Raw genomic sequence first — 23,269 nt, 5'->3', positions numbered from 1 at the left:
TTCAAAAAATTTTTGCAACACAGAAACATCATTACGTTTTTCTTCGTAACTGCATAGCTTTTATCTCCCGTTCACACTCTACTATTTCAGTCTCTTCATTATTTACTTTGTTCTCCATTGTTTGTTTCCCGAAAGCTCTCTGTTTATTTCCTACTCCCATATTCTTTCCTCTTACTCCTAGATCAGTTGTTTACCGTTAATACATTTTATGAAGGTTGCATTAAACGAACAGCTGCCGAAGACCGTGCCGACACATTGTTTGCCTTAATTGATTTTGTTACGTAACTGAAACTGATGTTGAGAGTGTATCGACACGATTTGTTTGGCTTTAATTGTCTCTTTTACAGTCTTCTGACTGGTTTGATGCTGCTTGCCACGGATTACTGTCCAGTAATGTCCTCTTCATCTCAGAATAATCTTGCTATTCACGTCCTCAGTTATCTGCTGGATGTATTCCAGTGTTTGTCTTCCTGTACAGTTTTTGCCCTCTACAGACCCCTCCAATAACGTGGAAGTTATTCCCTGATGTCTTAACAGGTGTCCTATCTTCCTAGCCCTTCTTCTTCTCAATGTTTTCCTTTCTTTGGCGATTCTGTGGAGTACCTCCTCATTCCTTACCTTATCAGTCCACCTAACTTTCAACATTCTTCTATAGCACCGCATCTCAAAGGCATCGATTCTCTTCTATTGCGGTTTACCCACGGTCCATGTCTCGCTACCATACAATGCTGTGCCCCAGACGTTCATTCTCAGGAATTTCTTTCTCGCATTATGACCTATGTTCGATACTAATAGACTCCTCTTGGCCAGAAATCTTTTGGTACACCCAGAACTCACTGATCAGAACCCAGAGCGCACTTCCCGCTCACGTAGAAGCTTTAAATCTGGCAAGAAACAAGTTTTTTCATTACAAGTAAAGAAGGAAAAAAACAGAAAATTATTAATTTACAACTATGTCACACGAAAGACATAGACTATTTGTCGGTTGTTATTTGTCTATCTGTCCGTCTGTTAAGACACATTTTCTCATGAATGGCTAGATGTATCAAGCTAAATTTATGTCAGATACTAAGGTCTATGGTTCCTTGGCGTTGTGAATAAATTTCAGCTTTTAAGTCAGTGCTGTCCAAAGATAAGGCCATTTGTGTCACACATTTTAATATTCGCAAACTCACTCATCAAAACCTGTAGAGTACTTCCCCTTGACTTGCAATGGTTAAGTTTTGTCAGGAAGCAAGGTTTCGCGGTTCAAGTAAAGGAAAAAATACGAAAACTGTTAATTTGTAATTACGTGACACTTTTGTTATCCCTCTTGTCTTTCCCTCTGTCTGTCTGTATGTCTGTTTTCTCTTCTCAGGAATGGGTGGACGCGTCAAATTGAAATCTGTGACGTACTAAGCTCTACAGTCCGTTTGCAGAGTAAAACATTTAATCTCTTAAGCCAGTGACATCAAATGGTACGGATATTTGTGTCACATATTTTGATACTCGCAAAGTCACTCATCAAAACCTATTTACTACTTCCCCTTGACCTAGAATAATGAAAATAGACAGGTAGCAACGTTACATGGTACAAATGAACTAACAAATTTGGAAATTGTGTATTTGTAATTACATCACAGAACAAAATATTTTTGGTGTTGTTATTTGTCGTATGTCTGTCTCTCTCTGTGTCTGTTGAGGCTCCTTTCTGTTATAAACTGGTAGACGTATCAAGCTGATAATTATGTCATATATTAAGATCTATTGCCCCTTAGAGGTGCGAAAACTTTAAGCTTGCAAGTCAATCCAGTCGAAAGATACAGTGATTTGTCTCAAATACTTTGATATCTTGGCAGTATCGATAACAGGCGAAAAACGTCGTAATTATTGGAACACAGGATTGGTGAACCGTCTAAATACGTTCATAACTAATTTTGTAGGGAACCCCGGGTGCACGTGTTCTATGTTTTCGTTTACGAGTATCCTTGCAAGGCTGACTCTTTGCGTTCTCAAGAGCTATGGTGCTAGGCTTGGCCATATGCTCGATTGGCTGACTCATATTCTTCTTATGGACAAACAAATTATTCTTCACCATCATTGTGAAATATTTTTGTACAGCCCACCAATTCGCATGGTAGGAAAGGAATTACGTCGCTGGGCAAACTCCATGTCGCCATTTAGCAACAGATATCCCGTGTCCTGTCCATCATTTGTCAGCTCTTCCTCCTCTGATGACATCTTCTTTCCAGGTCTGAGATCGTTCCCCCCCTTGGTTTGAGAGCAGACTCAGACAGTAAAGAGGCTTTTGTAAGAAGCGTCTCGTCGTCTGAGACACAGCAAACGTCTCGTCTCCAGTTTGACAAAGTGTACAAGTTATTTGAACCTGCGCCCCTTCCACAATTCTCACAAACACAAAAAATAATTATGGGGGCGGGGAGGAAGGGGGGGTGGACAGCGTCCCCTCTTTCGTCGGCTTCAGCCTCTGCCTCCCATAGGAGCAGCCAGGGTCCAGGGACGGCGACACCCCTATCTTCAGATCCATTGTGACGTCTGATGACGAATGCATTAAAACATACATCGTGTTGTCATTTATAACATATCCTGATTTGTCTAGTTACCAAGTGGAAGGTCATTAATTGCATATACTACGGGCCATTAAAATTGCTACACCAAAAAGAAATGCAGATGATACACGGGTATTCATTAGACAAATATATTGTAGTAGAACTGACATGTGATTACATTTTCACGCAATTTGGGTGCATAGATCCTGAGAAATCACTACTCAGAACTACCTCTGGCTGCAATAACGGCCTTGATACGCCTGGACATAGAGTCTAACAGATCTTGGATGGCGTGTACATGTACAGCTGTCCATGTAGCTTCAACACGATACCACAGTTCTTCGAGAGTAGTAACTGGCGTATTGTGAGAAGCCAGTTACTCGGCCACCATTGACCAGACTTTTCAATTCGTGAGAAATCCGGAAAATGTGCTGCCCAGGGCAGCAGTCGAACATTTTCTGTATGCAGAAAGGCCCGTACAGGACCTTCAACATGCGGTCGTGCATTATCCTGCTAAAATGTAGGGTTTCGCAGGGACCGAATCAAGGGTAGAGCCAGGGGTCGTAACACATCTGAAATGTAACGTCCACTGTTCAAAGTGCCCTCAATGCGAACAAGAGGTGACCGAGACGTGTAACCAATGGCACCCCATACCATCACGCCGGATGATACGCCAGTATAGCGATGACGAATACACGCTTCCATGTGCGTTCACCGCGATGTCGCCAAACACGGATGCGACCATCATGATGCTGTAAACAGAACCTGAATTCATCCGAAGAAAATGACGTTTTGCCATTCGTGCACCAAGGTTCGTCTTTGAGTACACCATCGCAGGCGCTCCTGTCTGTGATGCAGCGTCAATGGTAACCGCAGCCATGGTCTCCGAGCTGATAGTCCATGCTGCTGCAAACGTCGTCGAACTGTTCGTGCAGATGGTTGTTGTCTTGCAAACGTTCCCATCTCTTGACTCCGGGATCGAGAAGTGGCTGCACGATCCGTTACAGCCATGCGGATAAGATGCCTGTCATCTCGATTGCTAGTGATGCGGGGCTGTTAGGATCCAGCACGGCGCTCCGTATTACCCTCCTGAACCCACTGATTCCATATTGTGCTAACACTCATTGGATCTTAACCAATGCGAGCAGCAATGTCGCGATACGATAAACCGCAAGCGCGATAGGCTCCAATGCGCATTTCTCCCTTACACAAGGCATCACAACAACGTATCACCAGGCAACGCCGGTCAACTGCTGTTTGTGTATGACTAATCGGTTGGAAACTTTCCTCATGTCAGCACGTTGTAGGTGTCGCCACCGGCGCCAACCTTGTGTGAATGCTTTGAAAAGCTAATCATTTGGCTATCACAGCATCGTCTTCGTGTCGGTTAAATTTCGCGTCTGTAGCACGTCATCTTCGTGGCGTAGCAATTGTAATGGCCGGTAGTTTACATCTGACGAAAAATACGTAGGTAGCTTATTTCTGTGCTGGACGTGATCTATTGTATGTCATCTCTCATAAAATTCCGATCGTTGAAAAGCTACAAACGGTAATACACTGTCCGGTCACGTTAATGTGATCACCTGTCAGGAGCCCGAATAACCACCTTTTGCAGTGCAGAGTGCTGCGAGACCTGCAGGAAGAGAATCAGTGAGGCTCTGGAAAAAAAATGGTTCAAATGACTCTAAGCAGTATCGGACCTAACATCTGAGGTCATCAGTCCCTTAGACTTAGAACTACTTGCCCCATGCGGTTGGCCGTGCAGTCCAACGCACGGCTTTCCGGGCGGGAAGGAGCGCCTGGTCCCCGGCACCAATCCACCCGGCGGATTTGTGTCGAGGTCCGGTGAACCGGTCAGTCTGTGGATGGTTTTTAGGCGGTTTTCCATCTGCCTCGGCAAATGTGGGCTGGTTCTCCTTATTCTGCCTCAGCTACACTATGTCGGCGATTGCTGCGCAAACAACGTCTCCACGTACGCGTACACCACCTTTACTCTACCACGCAAACATATTGGTTACACTCGTCTGGTGTGAGAAGTTCCCTGGGGGGGTCCGCCGGGGGTCGAACCGCACAATAACCCTGTGTTCGGTGTGGGGCGGCGGAGCGGCGAAGTGGACTGCGGTAGTCGTCGTCGGGTTGCGGACTACTGCGGCTGCGGCGGGGACGCAGCCTCTCCGTCGTTTCTAGGTCCCCAGTTAACATAACGTAACATAGAACTACTTAAACCTAACTAAGGACATCACACACATCCATGCCAGAGGCAGGATTCGAATATCCGACCGTAGCGGCAGCGCCATTCCGGACTGAAGCGTCTAGAACCGCTCGATACAGCGGCCGGCGAGGCTCTGGAAAGTACCGACAGGAATGTACAGCCACTCCAACTTCAGTGGCGTTGACAACTGGTCCAAGTTTCTCGATTGAGGATTCACGGCGCAAACAGCCCGATTTAGGTGGTCCCATATATTCTACATCGGATTTAAATCTCGGGGACGGGAGTATGGTGAACTTATACTGGAGCGTTTCAAACCACGCACATACACTGCGAGCTGTGTGACACGTTCCGTTGTCCTGCTGGTAGATGCAACCGAAGAAACAGACTGATTGTAGGGGGGTGCACATGGTCCCGGAGGATAGATGCATACTTGTGATCGTCCGTTGTACCTTCCAGAATGACGATGTCACCCACAGACCATAACGCTTCCTCCTCCCTTGTTTTAAGACGTTCCACGCTGAAACTGCCAATGGCCATCTGTCCAATGTTGCGTAAAACGAGATTCATTTAAAAATCTACCCGTCGGCACTCAGTGGGCATTCAGATGCGGTATTTGCGTGCAAATTCCAGCCTTCATTGCTGATCAACAGCAGTCCGCATGAGTGGACGAAACAGGTGCCTGGTGCAATGGCCTATATGCAATAACGTTTGCTGAACTGTCGTTGAGGAGACACGGTACGTCAGGGGGGTCAGTTCCTCAGCAGTTGCACGTCTACTCGCCCGTACACTTCTCTGCAGGAGTCGTTCGTTCCCATCATCTATGGCCAGTCGTGTATCACAGTTGCCCCGACGCCAGTGTTGCATAGCACCATTTTGACATGCATGGTACACGCTAACCATGGCAGCATGCAAATAGTTTAAAACTTAGCCGTTTTGTAAATGCTTCCATCTTGGCCCAAAAGCCAATCATCATGCCCTTTTTGGATATCACATAAATAGCTGCTTTCCACATTACGACAACAATTGCACTGTTTTCCGTGTCCTCCAGTCACGATTTAAGTACCCTCCACCGCTAGTCCTACCACCAGACGTATGTGACTGGTTATTGCACGCTGAAGTCGAACATAAGCAATGGTAAGATTAATGTGGCTGGACAGCATGTATGTAACATTCAGATGGGTGAAATTACACAGTTCTGCCGGAGCCAAGGTAGCCCCTGAGGGCCCGCGACCCGTATAACACCACAGAGGATGGGGTTGTCTTTGTCCAAGGCGAACCAAAAGCACCATGGTAAACACCGGCTATTTACATACAAGATAATGGAAACAGACATTATGAGCACTACTTCCTGAGGGGGAGCTCGAGCCACAGCCTGCAGGAAGTATCACTAAGCCTATACCTGACTGGCTGGAGACAGCTGTTTAGGTCCTAGAACCAACCTCGAAGTTCAGTTCACTCCAGATGCCGACCTCGTGGACTTTGACCGCTGAAGATTACGTCTTCATCTCTGAACTGGACTTTTACTAGTGTGTGTGTGTGTGTGTGTGTGTGTGTGTGTTTGTGTTACCACGAACCCTTGTGGAAAATTGGAAGTGAACTTTTGTTTGCCTCAGTTAAGAGACTTTTACTGGCGTTGTTATTGTTACCTTTCTTTTGTTGTTCAGTCATCAACATTGTAAACTTACATAAATGAAAGTGGTGTTTCTGAAAAATTGCGAATTGTCAGTCACAACACAATCAGCCATTTGACTGGATGACGGCGTATACGAACACAACCAATAACTTAGTGTAACAAGAAATAGGATTTATCCATCAGGCAACACGTTCCCACTGACCCACGGTACAATTTGGATGATCCCATCCCCAAGTGACATCGTCATTCACGAACTCGCTGAGCCAACATTGGAACAAGAAGGGGTTGGCTGCAGCAAAGCCAGTATTGACAATGTATAGGAACTGTGTGCTTCGAAACCCTTATGCTTGCACTGGCATTGTTATCGGCCTTCCGATCTGCCACAGATCATCTGTTCTCCTGCTGTACGGATTGGGTGGGCTTCCAACCTCCACATTCTGTGATCAGGCATGCACATCCTCCCAGGCATGGTGTCACCATCCTTCAACTGCTTCCCATAGATGCTCACACGTGAACAGCCGGACGAGTTTCCCCGTTTCCGAGATGTTCATTCTCAGTCAACAGGCCATGTCATTCTGTCAGTTGTCAAGGTAACTTGTATGCCTACATCTGCATCTACATACATACTCCGCGATCCACAGTACGGTGCGTGGCGGAGGGTACCTCGTACTAGCATCTTCTCTCCCTATTCCACTCCCAAACAGAATGAGGGAAAAATGACTGCCTATGTGCCTCTGTACGAGCCCTAATCTCTCATATCTTATCTTTGTGGTTTTTCCGCAAAACGTAAGTTGGCGGCAATAAAATTGTTCTGCAGTCAGCCTCAAACGCTGCTTCTCTAAATTTCCTCAGTAGCGATTCGCAAAAAGAACGCCTCCTTTCCTCCAGAGACTCCCACTCGAGTTCCTGAAGCATTTCCGTAACACTCGCGTGGTGATCTAACCTACCAGTAGCAAATCTAGCAGCCCGCCTCTGAGTTGCTTCTATGTCCTCCCTCAATCCGACCTGATAGGGATCCCAAACGCTCGAGCAGTACTCAAGAATAGGTCGTATTAGTGTTTTATAAACCGTCTCCTTTACAGATGAACCACATCTTCCCATAATTCTACCAATGAACCGAAGACGACTATCCACCTTCCCCACAGCTACCATTACATGCTTGTCCCACTTCATATCGCTCTGCAATGTTACGTCCAAATATGTAATCGAGGTGACTGTGTCAAGGGCTACACTACTAATGGAGTATTCAAACATTACGGAATTCTTTTTCCTATTCATCTGCATTAATTTACATTTATCTGTATTTAGAGTTAGCTGCCATCCTTTACACCAATCACAAATCCTGTCCAAGTCATCTTGTATCCTCCTACAATCACTCAACGACGACACCTTCCCGTACACCATAGCATCATCAGCAAACAGCTGCAAATTGCTATCCACCCTATCCAAAAGATCATTTATGTAGATAGAAAACAACAGCGGACCTGCCACACTTCCCTGGGGCACTCCAGATGGTACTCTCACCTCCGATGAACACTCACCATCGAGGACAACGTACTGGGTTCTACTACTTAAGAAGTCATCGAGCCAGTTGCATATTTGGGAACCAATCCCATACGCTCGTACTTTAGTTAGGAGTCTGCAGTGGGGCACCGAGTCAAACGCTTTCCGGAAGTCAAGGAGTATGGCATCCGTCTGATACGCTTCATCCATGGTTCGCAAGATATCATGTGAAAATAGGGCGAGTTGCGTTTCGCAGAAGCGATGCTTTCTAAAGCCGTGTTGATGCATGGACAGCAACTTCTCTGTCTCAAGGAAATTCATTATATTCGAACTGAGAATATGTTCGAGAATCCTGCAACAAACCAATGTTAAGGATATTGCTCTGTAATTTTGAGGATCCGTCCTTCTATCCTTCTTATATGTCAGTGCAGTTCCACATTTGCGGCCCATTTAACAAGTACCCGGAACACCACCAGGCGTCATTCGGTATCACAGTAGGCACTGATCATAACTTATTTGCGAAGTACAGTAACAGTTGACAGCATCAGTACACTGTAAAAAAAAAAAAAGGACGATGCACCATGAAGTAGTTATGCATATCGGGCATTGCTCAAACATTGATGTTCAAACAGGTATCAGTGGAAAAAGCAAAATTCTAAACTGTGGCTGCTGGTGGATGAATGTCTGATGTTGCACTGCAATTTCAACGCGCCACTGGCAAGGATAGTAAACAGGGGACATGTCGACAGCAGGGCGTAAGGAGTTTACAATTTTAATTCTGTACACTGAGTTAGACAGTGATTTTGCTTCGCAGACAGGCGCCTAAACAATATACACAGATGCCAGTATTTCAGAGAGAACGTGTGATTGGGCTCAAAGAAGCAGTTGGAGTAATCGGCAAATTGGTCGACATTTGAATAGGAGAGATGCCAGTATTCAACGATGTTGGCAGGAATGGTTGAACCATTTCCAAACGCAGCGTCAAAAATGAAGCGGTCTACCCAGAGAGGCGACAGAACGAGAGGACTGACAGAACGAGAGGACTGAGCAAACTTCAGACCCCTTGATTCATCCGATGTGCGACTGACGCTTCGCTGATTACAAGGACCATTAATAGGCGGCTCAGAGAAAGGCCGATGAGGTCACGCCGCCCATTTCGCTGTCTACCATTGGCCTCTGTACACCAACAAGACCGTTTTCAGCGGTGTTGGACACAATCGTACTGGAATCGCGTTGACTGAGTAGAATTGCCTTCAGTGGTAAGTCCAGCTTAGCACTGAGCCCCTATGACCAGCGATGAAACACAAACCTGACTGTAGCCCACTGTACGGCCCAACAAGCAGGTAGGTCCGGCGTGCCATTTCCTTTCGTAGCACGATCCCTTTGGTTGTCATCTGCGGCACCCTTGCAGCACAACGTAAAGTCGGCGATATTCTGCTCCCCCTTTTGCTGTCCTTCGTGGCAAGACATCCTGGTCTTACATTTCAGCAATATAATGTCTTCCCGATTTTCTATTGTTTGTCTTCATGCTTGCCAAAACCAACCTTAGCCAGGAAGCTCGCCGGATCTCTCTGCAGTTGAGTCGATTTGGAGCAATATGGAGAGGGCCCTGTAGCCAGCTCGGGATTTTGACGATCTAAAGCGCAAATTAGATAGAATCTGGCACGATGTCCCTTTGGAGGACAATCATTAAGTCTGTTACTTAATGCCAAGCCAAATAACTGCTTCTATAAGGGCTGGAACTGGATAAATGAGTTATTGACTTTCTCAAATCATCCATTTTTTTTTAAAATTGTAATTATTTGTTTGTCTGTCATTTACATCACATCTACCGACATCCACCCCATTCGGACAATACGGAAATTTTTGAAGTTTGTGGTAAGTTCCTATCAGATCAAACAGCTGAAGTCATCGGTCCCTAGGCTTACACATTACTGAATCTAACTTGAATTAACTTACGCTAAGGACAACACACACACACACACACACACACACACACACACACACACACACACACACACACACGTGCCCAAGCGAGGACTCGAACCTCCGATGGGGGAGCCGCGTGAGCATTGGCAAGGCGCGTGTCTACCCCGTGCAGCCGGATAGTTCCTTAGTGATGCGTCGTTGTTTTTTCTGTCTTAGTGTGTATCATTGATATTAAAAGAAGAACTGCAATGACTAACCAAGCCATCAGAACTAAAAGTAATCATCTTATGTAGAACTAAGATTGAAAGTCATCAAGAGATTTATTTGGAGCATTTTAAACGGTGGTACTGAAGGGTAACTCAAGGGTAAATGGTAAGTTAGAAGCAATAGATATGTAAATATAGAGAAGGGCCACAGTAACATCCAGGACTGAAAGTGAATCTAATGAATAAATACTACAAGAAATTAAAGAGAAAAGGACATTGACTAACATGATACAGAGAAGAAAAAAACATAATGAAGTGAACAACTAATTCGACATAAGACCTTCATAAAAAAAATACTGAAAAAATATTCAGGACGCAGACCCAGAATATGCATATTGGGAAGAGTTATCGGTGGAATGAATTGCAGTAATGCACTTAAATGGTAAAGATGGTGCGAGAGAGAGAAAGATTGCTGTAAAATCCAGGAGTTGAATTTAGTGTCTGTGATCATGATATCTGCATTCATTCTTTGGGTGACCAGTTTGATCACCATTGCCATCTGCTTGACTTTTTTATAGGCTACCAATTGCACACAGTGACTCAATGAACAGTACTTTGCCTCTATCACAACGCCAGCTTTTCTTTGTATAGTCAGCTATGTGCCAAATATCCATTGGCTTTTATTTATTTATACCAGTGGTATTTAGAGTCCTTGCAGTTGTACTTTTTATTTTATTTTGATCTTTATCTTGTGTCTGCACGGTCGATTTCAAGACAGTAACGTCTCCTCAAGTACTGTTAGGTGTGCTTCGTGAATCGAATGCTGTAAGTAGTACATTTCCGTATTTAAGATACCTCCCTTAATCAGACGACCAAATCAGTACTTATGCCTTTCGTTTCATGCAGCAAACCTAAGAGGTAGCACATTATTGGCATTTCCATTGTTAGAATGATATTTTGAGTACTTATGGCAATCAACTCATAATGCACACTTAACAGGTACCTGAAGGTGAGACATTATTGTCTTGAAATCGATTCTCCATTCATGAGATGAAAATAAAAAAAAAGAAAATACAGTCGTTGTTGTTGTTGTGGTCGTCAGTCTTGAGACTGGTTTGATGCAGCTCTCCATGCTACTCTATCCTGTGCAAGCTTCTTGATCTCCCAGTACTTACTACAACCTACGTCCTTCTGAATCTGCTTAGTGTATTCATCTCTCGGTCTCTCTCTACGATTTTTACCCTCCGATCTGCCCTCCAATGCTAAATTTGTGATCCGTTTATGCCTCAGAACATGTCCTACCAACCGGCCCCTTCTTCTTGTCAAGTCGTGCCGCAAACTCCTCCCCAATTCTGTTCAATACCTCCTCATTAGTTATGTGATCTGCCCATGTAATCTTCAGCGTTCTTCTGTAGCACCACATTTCGAAATCTTCTATTCTCTTCTTGTCCAAACTATTTATCATCCATGTTTCACTTCCATACATGGCTACACTCCATACAAATACTTTCAGAAACGACTTCCTGATACTTAAATCTATACTTGATGTTAACAAATTTCTCTTCTTCAGAAACGCTTCCCTTGCCATTGCTAGTCTACATTTATATGCTCTCTACTTCGACCATCATCAGTTATTTTGCTCCCCAAATAGCAAAACTCTTTACTACTTTAAGTGTCTCATTTCCTAATCTAATTCCCTCAGCATTACCTGACTTAATTCGACTACATTCCATTATCCTCGTTTTGCTTTTGTTGATGTTTATCTTATACAGTCGTAATGAAATTAATTTTCATGAAATATACTCGCAAATTGCGAGTGTGGTACCATAACAGCTGTACAGTTTGCTGGAAGCATATTAAAATTTGTGCCTGATCAAGACTTGAAACCAGATTTCCCACTCGTCGCAAGTGGTTTGCACTGATCATTTCGTTTTTGTGAGCGCACTTCCAGGACCGTCTCAAATCTCCACATGTCTAAGAATCTGCTTCCCACAGCGCTTGCTCAGTTATGTGACTCACAGGGTGAGACTTATTTTATTTTTCTCGTCATGTTTCGTTGGCTTTGGCATGAAATACATTAATGCAATGTCTGTATTTCACAGTCTCTTTATGGGCCGATGCATGCATGGATGACCAAAGGAACATTGCATCAAACTATACAACACTATTAAGTACATACATGTGTGTTGGAAGGAGCATTTTATCAGACTATACAGACACTGCCAAATAGAGACATTGCAGTAATGAAATTGATTTTCATTGGAATAAACAGTTTGCTCTGTTCCCTTGGGCAGGTGGGGACGCCTGCTGGGGTCCAGCGGCGGGAGTGTCGACTCGTCCGACGCGGGCAGTAGTTCGGCCGCAGCGGCGCTGATGTCGCGCTCGCTGTCCATCCGAGGTGACCACCACGGCGGAAGTGGCGCTGGCGGCGCGCAGGCCAAAAATGGCGGCGCTTCCTCTTCCGGTGGGGCGCCCGGCTCGTCTTCCTCGCTCGGAGGCAACGGAGGCTCGGGGAATAAGGTAACACCGACATCCACGTGATCTTTAGCAATCTCACACATATCCATATTTCTGTCATACTGGGCATTGAATCTTACGTCAAACTCGTATGCTGGGTGGCATTTGGCTGAGTCTCTGGTGCCACATACTGTGAACAGCCACCTCATCAGTCTTCTCAGCACTCCATCCATGGTTCTGGATTGAGTTATGCAATGTGGAATATCATAGCCACTGACAGTGGAAAGTTGAACACAAGCAGAATTACAAGTTCTATGGTTAAATGAAAATGTCACAAAAGGATTTAGCTTCACAGTGTTAATGGTGGCGGTATTTCTGTATATTCAGAATGCCAGTAGTAAAATCTGGTAGCAGAACTTGCTCCACAAAACGTTTATATGAACATCTATATCAGATGTGTTGTGTACATAGTTCCGCGTAGTCAGCGCGTACACAACTTTCCCAGTAGAGCGCGCCCCGCTAAGCACAACAGCGCAGGCGCAGCGCCCGGCCGTCTCTGCACTACGAGATGGCACTGCCTTAGAGACGGACCAAATTCTGCTTCCGCCAATCCTCGTATTAATATATAACGTAGCCAATGAGATTGCTGGTAATGTAGAACCTTTTCTCCTCGCAGATCACACGCGCGCAGTGATACATGAACACGCAAGGTATTGTAACGTGTGTACAGACCTCCGATTAGTCAGTCTGCATTTGTCTGTACCAGTCTGCATTTGTCTGTACCAGTCTGCATTTGTCTGTAGCAGTCTATAGTCAAGTTTCAGTCTGCGCCTAATAAGATTACCATATTACTGTACATAGCCATGAAGATAAATGAATAGACACTTTGTCAAGTATCAGAGACATGGGAGAATAAGATTAACATACCAAGACCAAAGGAACTTGAAATTGTCCAGAATCAAGTTACGTAATGTCTATGCTTGTTATTATTTTAATAAATGTGTGTGAAAATTAATCCAGTTCTGTTTAAAGATGGTCACCGTCAATCTGCTACTCTAAGAGTGCAAGTGGCATTTCTATCGTCTGATTTAATGGCAGAAGATAAACATGCCACGATAAGACCACGAGACATATTGCTGACACTCGCCTACTTCGTTAGAGTGACAAGTCAAATAATCTGATGGTGTGTGTATGGAAGGTGTTGCAGTGTGCACACCACATTATGTCTATCTTAAACTGGTCAACAAGTTTAACCAGAAGAGGCCCTTCTCATTGTCCAAACAGGGGATATGATCCTGCTTTAAATTCACATCATTGGGCATGCCACAGGCCTCAGTCTTATCAGCTGTGCCCATTGTATTAGTGACATGCTGCTGACAGGGCTAGTTTTACCACTGGCTGCAAAAAAGGTCACCTAATAAACTATGTTGCACAACAAATCAACAAGACAGTCAAGCGGCACATGGCCAATAAGATCGCACTTGATGCTGACAAGACAACCGCTACATAACTCTCCAACGGCAGACCATCCTACGAGGCAATGTTACCATTAATAGCAACCGAATTCCATGGCAGTCAGTCACAAGGCACCTTGGATGGATTCCAAACTCGTTTTCCACCGTCACACAGAACACACCTACTGTTATGAATTGCAACAAAGTCTAAATTACTGCAGTAGGAAGTAGATGCTACTACACATAGAAACAAACTGTTAGGAATTTATTAGAACTTGAGCATGGTAAAGACTTAACTTTGAAAACAACTATTGTCCACATATTGGTACTGCCGCTGGTATTTACAACATTCAGCACTTCATTCATTGCAGAATGATAGTTTCACCTCAAAGTACAGTTGTCTATAATCAATTGTCTGGAACTTGATTGAAAGTAATTATTAACTCTTCTATTAGCATGCAGCCGGATCTGTACTCAGATGATACTGTTGTTCTAAGCAATTGTTACAAGAGGTCACTGATTACATACAGGCTGGGCTGAGTGGCACTGCACTCAGTCGTAAATGAGGTTCTGGCTGCAGTGGCGTAAGGAAGCACACGGGGGCATGTGTGCATCAATGTCTGTGATTCTTTGATGCATCTTGCAGCGGTTGTCTTTACTTGTGGTACTGTTGTGCGATACCAACCTTTGTATCCGACCTTTTTCTGCAGATGATACCACAGTTAGACGGAGCTCAAGTTGACGATGGCGTTGTGTGCCTTCTTCATTAGTGGGGGCCTGAGGCTCCAAACGACCTAACCACACTATCATAATGTAAACTTTACCTTTTGGTTCCACAACATGGGCAATGATTAATGTCACTAGAGCACAGGCTCTCCAAGGCATACAAAACAAGGTGGTTCATTGGAGTCTCCACGCATCGCTGTTAACGGTGGTTACAGCATTATATGAGGAAACGGAAATTCCTGAAATCAATCATTGGGGAGATAGTGTGATAGCTGTATCAAAAGGTGGGTTGAGGCCTATGAAACATCGGAAGCATGCACCTTTGAGACTGGTACCGTTACCTCATACTCTTAGTGCTGTAGGAAGAATCCAACTCGGCTCATGGGTAATTCATACGATCATCGTTGAGTATCGCTCTCGGGAGGCTGACCATGCACCAACTCCATCATAGGGCTGTAAGGAAATCCAAGTTCCACCTGCTACACTTTCAGAGCGAAATAAAGTAAAGCAAAGTAATAAGAAATTAGGTTTTTTCGCCAATCCATGTAGATCAGTCCCGCTGGTGGTACTGTGCTCTCGGATCAGCAAAACACACATTCACGCAAGGAAAGCTACTCTGTGAGAGATGGAGATGACAGTCGTGGTTTCCCTCATTTGATAGCTGAAATGTGCGCCATATTGCATTAAAACTGCAGTATCATGCAGACAGCTTAGGACACGCAATTAGCATGAAGTGTACTTCAGGGCCCAGCCTGATTAATGTGACCATCTGTCAAAAGTCTGAATAGGCTTACGCAAACTGCTGCAAGAAAGTCGTTCCCGTTGTAGAAGGTACTGACAGGGATGTGGAGCCATACCGACTATTGTCGTGCAGAGCTGCGGTAGATTTCTTGACTGTCACGCCAATCATACCTTCTGAAATGACGAGATTACCAGGGGAAAGCCACTCAGACATTTCGCGGATCATAACGCTCGTTACTCCATCCTACTCCATTCTGACAACTGTTGCATGGTGTTTGCTTTCAGTCTGTATAAGCTATATAACACATCAAGTGTCTGGCGTAATGGTTAGATCGGTTACTGCTGCTACAATGGCAGGTTATCAAGATTTAAGTCAGTTTAAACGTGGTGTTATAGTCGGCGCACGAACGATGGGACACAGCATTTCGGAGGTAGCGATGAAATAGAGATTTTCCAATACGACCATTTCACGAGTGTCCCGTGAACATCAGGAATCCGATAAAATATCAGGTGTCCGACATCGCTGCGATCGGATAAACATCCTGCAAGAACGGTAACAACGACAACCGAAGAGAATCGTTCAGCGTGATAGAAGTGCAACTCTTCTCCAAATTTCGATGCTGAGCCATCAATAAGTGTCAGCGTGCGTACGATTCAACGATACATAATCGATATGGAGTTTTGAAGTCGAAGGCCCATTCGTGTACCCTTGATGACACCACGACACAAAGCCTTACGCCTCACCTGGGCCCGTCAACACTGACGTTGGACTGCTGATGACTGGAAACACGTTGCCTGGTAAAAGGTGTCTCGTTTCAAATGATATCGAGTGGAGGGACGTGTACGGCTATGGAGACAACCTCATGAATCCATGGACCCTGCATGTCAGCAGGGGACTGTTGAAACTGATGGGGGTCCTGTAATGGTGTGAGGCGTGTGATGTTGGAGTGACATGGGACCCCTGACACGTCTAGATACGACTCTGACACGTACATAAGCGCCCTGTCTGATCACCTGTATCCATTCCTGTTCCATTGTGCATTTCGACGGACTTGGGCAATTACAACAAGACAATGCGACACCCCACACGTCCAGAATTGCTACAGAGTGGCTATAGAAACACTCTTGTGAGTTTCAACCCTTCTGCTGGTCACCAGTCTCTCAAGACTTGGACACTATTGAGCATAGCTGGAATGCCTTGCAACGTGCTGTTCAGAAAATATTTTCACCCCTAGTACTCTTACGGATTTAGGACAGCCCTGCAGGATTCATCGTGTCAGTTCCCTCCAGCACTATTCTGACATTACTCAAGTCCATGCCAGGTCGTATTGCGTGCTCGCGGGGGCCTGCACGATTTTGGGCAAGTGTACCAGTTGCTTTGGCTCTTCAGTCTATAGCCTCATAAGCATTAAGCCCAAGGCAAAATGCTGCCTGCTACAGGCTTGCACAAACAGCTTTAAATAAATACCTTGGCAGTTCCGGGATTCTCTTCTGGTTTGGCTGTCAGAGTACCCAGCATTGCCGAGATTGGTACTCATTTCAGTTCTATTAGTCCATCTTCTCCTTCTCCCTCTCTCCATCCATCTCCTCTGGACCCTTCTCTGTCTCCTCAAATGGTTCAAATGGCTCTGAACACTATGGGACTTAACTTCTAAGGTCATCAGTCCCCTAGAACTTAGAACTACTTAAACCTAACTAACCTAAGGACATCACACACATCCATGCCCGAGGCAGGATTCTAACCTGCGACCGTAGCGGTCGCGCGGTTCCGGACTGTAGCGCCTAGAACCAATCGGGCACTCCGTCCGGCTCTATCTCCTCATCTGCCTCTTCCCTTTCTTTGTCCACGACTCCCTCGCCCTCTCTCTGTCCATATCCCCCTTCCCCACCTACATGTGCCCATTTCTCTCGTCCCCTCTTCCTGCCCATCTCCTCCTCGTCTTTCCACATAAGTACCACCGCCCCAGTAGCATGTTGATCTCTCTTATCCCCAGAATGTTTCTTTCCAGACAGTAACTAATGTGTGTAACAACTTTGGGGTTTAGGAGTAGTTTTTTACCCACCGCTTTGCACATATATGCTAATGTCACAAGTATGTAACGTATCTTTACATATATTATCCTGCAGTTTCGTTTCCACGCAGCTGAAGGCTTATGATGTCATATCTTCTGAACTATGTGTCGTACAATGATATAGTTGTGCAGACACATTCAGTAGTATATGAGAACACTGTCCGCAAAATTTGGTGTGAATATTGGTAATAGGAAATATGTAATATATTAAAACGTCATGCCTGATGCTACAGTTTTACTGCATGAACAGCGAAAATGTAGCAGCGGATATGTGTTCTTATTTTTTGTGAAGGTTGTCGGCCGAAAAAAGTTTCATAAAGGTTTTAAATTACGCGTTAAGTTTGCTTCAAGTACCTGAGTACTCCCATTCTCAAATAGTGGATGAATAAAGTCTTAGTATTCGTGCGTCGTGGGGTACACTTCCGTTTCACCCCCCTCCCCCTTTGGTTGGTCAGTGATTCTTAGATTTCTTATCCCCACAGCGGTTCTTTCCAGGCAGTAAGGGTCCATGTGTACCAAGCTTGGTAGAAACCGGTCGAGTGGTTTCGGAGGATATGTAGAACATTCATACATACGTTTTGCTGACATTTCTGGGGATCTATATTTCTGTAATCCTATTTTGATGAAATAAAGTGTATATGTTGCTCCAGGCTACGTTCCAGTTACCTAAAAATTCGGTGAAAATTTGTGAGGTAGTTCCAGATTTTAGCGTGTTCAAGCAGACAGACAGACACTTTGGTTTTATAGTTTTGTTGTAAGTATAGAAGATGTAGATAAAATATATGTACCATTTTAACTAACGTTATTTCTGCAGAATGCCAGATAGTAATTTGGTAGTTACCGTTTTACTGCTTGATCAGGTAAAAGGTTACAAATAACTTCTCAAATATTGTATTTACATTTCTTTCTATAAACCGTTTTTAAAGGGTGCAGAATTACCTTCTCCTCCATTAATTCCCCTTTCACAGTACACGGTGCAACGGTCTGGAACAGAATGTAACAGTTCAACAAAAATATGTATAAAGCGTTTTCTATGCACCTATCAGACCGAAATCCGCTTTTATCCATCACTTCTAGTTTTTTAACAAAAAGTCATTTACATTTCACGAATTTCGCTGAATCGAGTACAGGTACTGAAACAATATGACATCAATAATTAATTTTCAAATACATGATGTGGTGTCACCGCCAGACACCACACTTGCTAGGTGGTAGCCTTTAAATCGGCCGCGGTCCGTTAGTATACGTCGGACCCGCGTGTCGCCACTGTCAGTGATTGCAGACCGAGCGCCGCCACACGGCAGGTCTAGAGAGACTTCCTAGCACTCGCCCCAGTTGTACAGCCGACTTTGCTAGCGATGGTTCACTGACAAATTACGCTCTCATTTGCCGAGACGATAGTTAGCATAGCCTTCAGCTACGTCATTTGCTACGACCTAGCAAGGCGCCATTACCAGTCACTATTGATGCTGTAAAACATGTACCGTCAAGAGCGATGTTCACCAATTATGAATTAAAGTTAAGTATTCCAGCAGCTACGTACTTTATTTGCTAGTCTCAATTACTTTACCTGTTCCAGACCTCACGCCAGCCTGCGTGAGCTAAAACGCGTGCCTTTCGGCTTCCTCATAGTGGCTTGGCTGTCTTGCCAGGCCACAACACATGTAATACATCCAAAGTTGTGGGTTTGTATCTTGAAATAAGGTTCTTTTCTTTATAGTCTTTTGTCAGGAACTATACCCAGTTTCAGTTACATCTCGTTTAAGGTGTCATGGTCATATGTAAGCACTAAGACACAAGCAATACCTTCACTGCGTTATGACAGCGATAATGATACCGATGACGCCGTTAGCAAAGCAGGGTGTCCCGAAATTTCTTCGCCAAAGAACATACCGTAAATATTCCAGAATTCGAATCAAGAACAGTTGGTCATGTAATTTAGAACCAGGCCCTTTGTGTGGCGAAACAGCGTAAGTTACTTTAGAGGCATTCAGCAGATGCACTACCACAAGAAATCCTAGTCGGCCTCGTGACTACCTAGGAAGCATATTCCAGAGCATGTTTTGCCGTCCGTTATGATCACAGAAACTATCAAAAACCATGTCCCGTCTTTTTAATGTTCACGGAACCATCATAAATCGCGGTGACTTCTGTTTGGTTATTGTCTTTGAATAAAAGTGTCATCCTGTTCGTCTCATTGGGCATTTCTTTCAGTCACCTTCTGTATTATGCTGTAGCGGTTCTTTCTGTGTTCCAAGTTTGGTCGAGCTATGTTACTTGTGAGTGACACAGCATGCGAAAGTTACTCTCGTCCTTAAGTTTTGCACACCAGCGTACATGTATCATTTTAATCCAAGGGATTATTTTGGAAAGTTTGGTGTTGCCACACTATTGAAAATAGTTTTGTCTGGCTTGTATGAAATTATTGTTAGCAGGTTGGTCCGATATCCATATTGAAAGCTTTTCCTGAAAAAGGAGAATATGGCAATAAAAAATATTGTACAGTTTCAGTGTAAGGAAGTCTTTTCGGAAAGTTAAGGGCGCCCAGAAAGCAGGGATGAATATTAAAGTGCTACAGAACGTACAAAATTTGTTGAAAATGTAATGCTTCTTTTACAAACACATTAAGTAACTTATTCCTTTTACGTATGAAAAATTATATTCTCCATATGATCACATTAGACCGCGCAGCAACGAGCAAGGCATTCAAGTAATCTATGCCGGCCGCTGTGACAGAGCGGTTCTAGGCGCTTCAGTCCGCAACCGCAATGCTGCTCCGATCGCAGGTTCGAATCCTGCCTTGGGGATGGATGTGTGTGATGTCCTTAGGTTAGTTAGGTTTAAGTAGTTCTAAGTTCTAGGGGACTGATGACCTCAGCTGTTAAGTCCCATAGTGCTCAGAGCCATTTGAACGATTTTGAAGTTCTCGATGACGCGTTCACAAACATCTGTTGGGAAGCCGTTAATAACCCTTTTAATTTCATCCTTCAGCCGGTGTATTGCTTGTGGTTTATTCACGTACACTTCTGATTACACAAATCCCCACAAAAAAGTCACGAAGTGTAAGATCACGTGATCTGGGAGCCCGTTCCTGGTTGCCACGCAAGGAGATAATTTTTTGAGGAAACTTTTAATACGGCAGAGCAATCGTTTCACGGGATGTGTGACATGTCGCACCATCTTGGTGAGACCAAAAATCATTTTCATAAACAAGAGAGAAAAGCCAATCAGAAAGCATGTTTCGGTAAAGATCGCCGTTCACAATGACAGCAGCTCCCTAATCATTTTCAAAATACTACTGGCCGATAGCTCCTCGTGCCCAGAACCCACACCACACATATATACTAATATGGTATCTGTTCTTTCGGACATGATACCATCTCAGTATATATATAGTTAAGGCTCACCAGCCACTTGACCATCTTCTTCTGTGCGAATGCACAAACAGTGCCCGATCTCTTACGGGAATCGGCAACGCGCCGCGAGTAATGAGTATAATGGGTGGGGGCACTACGAATGTAGTGCAGCACAATACGTGGAGAATGTGGGTTTCCCGGGGGGCGTGCCAGAGGTAAATGCCTGCAGTCGCGCTATCCTCTGTGTCCTCGGTGGCTCAGATCGGACGACCCCTTGTGTCCGACATGCTCAGTCGTTGACTCGGATGCACACCGGCTGACGTGTGCCGCGACCAGCGAGTGCTGGCTACTGACGGAGCGCATGCTGGCATTACTCTTGCGGCGATTGCCGGAGTCTATCTCCCCTGATGATGTATTGCGCCCCGACGGCGTATACCTTCCATCAACCAGGACGAACACCGTTAACTGTCTAAAGGGCATGGCCCTTTACTACATATTTTGCGATTATCCCAAAGGCACACTCGACTTTTGGTCCCTACTGGTGACGACACATACAGCTTTCAGCCGCCACCCGAAGTACAGAACTCGTTTCGCAAATTATTTAGGTTCATTATTTGCGGATCCTCCTGCTCACTGGGGCGTTCCGGGTATGAGACGCTGAAAATGAAGAAGAATCCTGGAGCATATTGATCCTCTACGGACGGAATAGGGGGGAACCCCTCCCAACAGACGAGAAGACGGCTACGGCAGTTGTACGATCTTTCTTTGTAATGAAACAAAAATAAATCTATAAATAAAATACAAAATGAAAATTAAAAAGAAAGTTCTAAAAATTAAATAAATAAATAAATAAAACAACATCGACAAACCCACTACATCCTCTTCCTGATTCTTCGATCCTCGAAAAAAAAAAAAAATAGATAGAGCGTCTGCCATGTATGCAGGAGACCCCGGGTTCGAGTCCCGGTCAGGGCACACATTTTCATCTGTCTCGTTGACGTAAGTCAACGCCTGTAAGCAGCTAAGGGTGTTAATTTCATTGTAATTCCACACCACACAGTCGTGCGTTGTGAATGCATCTCACCTTCCACAGTCACTCGCACACTTTCGTGACCCCAAATTGTGCAGTACTGCTTATTGACATACCCAATGAGGTGCAAGTGCGCCTTATCTGAAAAAAATTATTCTTTTTGTAAAGTTATCGTTCTTGTCAAGACAAGTTCCATTGAGCAAATCGATGTCTCATTCCATGATCTGCAACCTTCAACTCTTTCTTCTTTTTTTTTTTTTTTTTTTTTTTTTTTTTTTTTTTTTTTTTTTTTTAAGAGGATTTCGTGCAGTGAACTTGGTGATAAATTCAGTTGTTGAGCTCGTCGGACCGATTTTCTGTCACGTGCTACAGCAATGTTTCCCTGCAGGGGCGATTCTAGAAGTCGGTCAAGGGGGCGGGGAGCGGGTTTGGGGGAATGGAATATGGCTTAACAAAAGGAAAGTTGGGGTCCTCTACCGACAAATTGGTAAAATTTTGTGATGCTTAAAGTAGTTTTTGGTAACTCTTTATGAGTTCAGGGTAAAAATTGTGCATTAATAAATAATAAGACACCTACTTTAAGTTAAATGATATTTATTGGTTTAGGTAGTAAGCTATTTGCTGCTCTTATTTTTTTGTTAAAATGTGTTTGGAATACGTTGCAACCTACGTTGTTACACAATTATAATAAAAATCATTGAATCTGTTGGCGTAATATATTCGCTGATTTCTGAAATCATTTTATCGAGTGTAATGTGATACTCCATGGGGGGGGTGGGGGAGGGCTATAGCCCCCATAGCCCTCCCCCCTTGCCACCGCCCCTGTTTCCCGGTGTTCGAACAGAACGCGGTCGTCCTGTTTTCTTAACGTTTGAAACAGATCTTGTAGTCTCAAACCTCCAGTTGGAGCTGCACTTCGGCCGTGTGTCACAGGCAATTAAAAATGGTTGCCGTGAGACATTTACTGTTTTTGTAATAACTTTTTATTATTTGGATACGTTGCTTAGTCGTCATCTGCTCCATGAAGAAAATAAACATCAAACAACGATGCTCACTACAAAAAGCTAGCAGGGCAGGACAGCAGGATGGGAAGGACAGCAGATAACAAACATGAAGAAAATACGGCTATCGACCGTCGTATGACAAAATGGCGCAAAATTCCAAGTCGTTCTTACGTCGCAGACACCCCAGTAGCTATTGCAAGTCCAATGGATTTATGTTGCGTAGTACATACAAGAGTGCCAACAGTCTTGCCGCAATGGCAATACCGGTTCCCGCCAGATCACGGAAGTTAAACGCGAAAACCCGTTATTTAAGCTTAAAGTGAATAACAGTATAGATAAGAAGAAAAAAGAGAATTTTGAAAGCGTATTGTTGGAGAAGAATATTGGTGATTAGGTGGGT

The 23,269-nt window shown here is 44.3% G+C and overlaps 1 protein-coding gene across 1 annotated transcript in view; it reads left to right on the top strand.

The window, feature by feature from the left end:
* The window catches only part of LOC124550780 (potassium voltage-gated channel protein eag-like), a 229,098-nt gene that overhangs the window by 156,231 nt on the left and 49,598 nt on the right, over positions 1-23,269 (top strand). The window contains exon 9 of the mRNA XM_047125504.1: positions 12,324-12,549. Within this exon, the coding sequence (XP_046981460.1) occupies positions 12,324-12,549 (226 nt within the window). The remainder of the gene's footprint in view (positions 1-12,323; positions 12,550-23,269) is intronic.

The sequence above is a fragment of the Schistocerca americana genome, chromosome 9, assembly GCF_021461395.2.
Source record: "Schistocerca americana isolate TAMUIC-IGC-003095 chromosome 9, iqSchAmer2.1, whole genome shotgun sequence".
NCBI lineage: Eukaryota > Metazoa > Arthropoda > Insecta > Orthoptera > Acrididae > Schistocerca > Schistocerca americana.
This window is presented reverse-complemented; position numbering and strand designations above follow the sequence as displayed.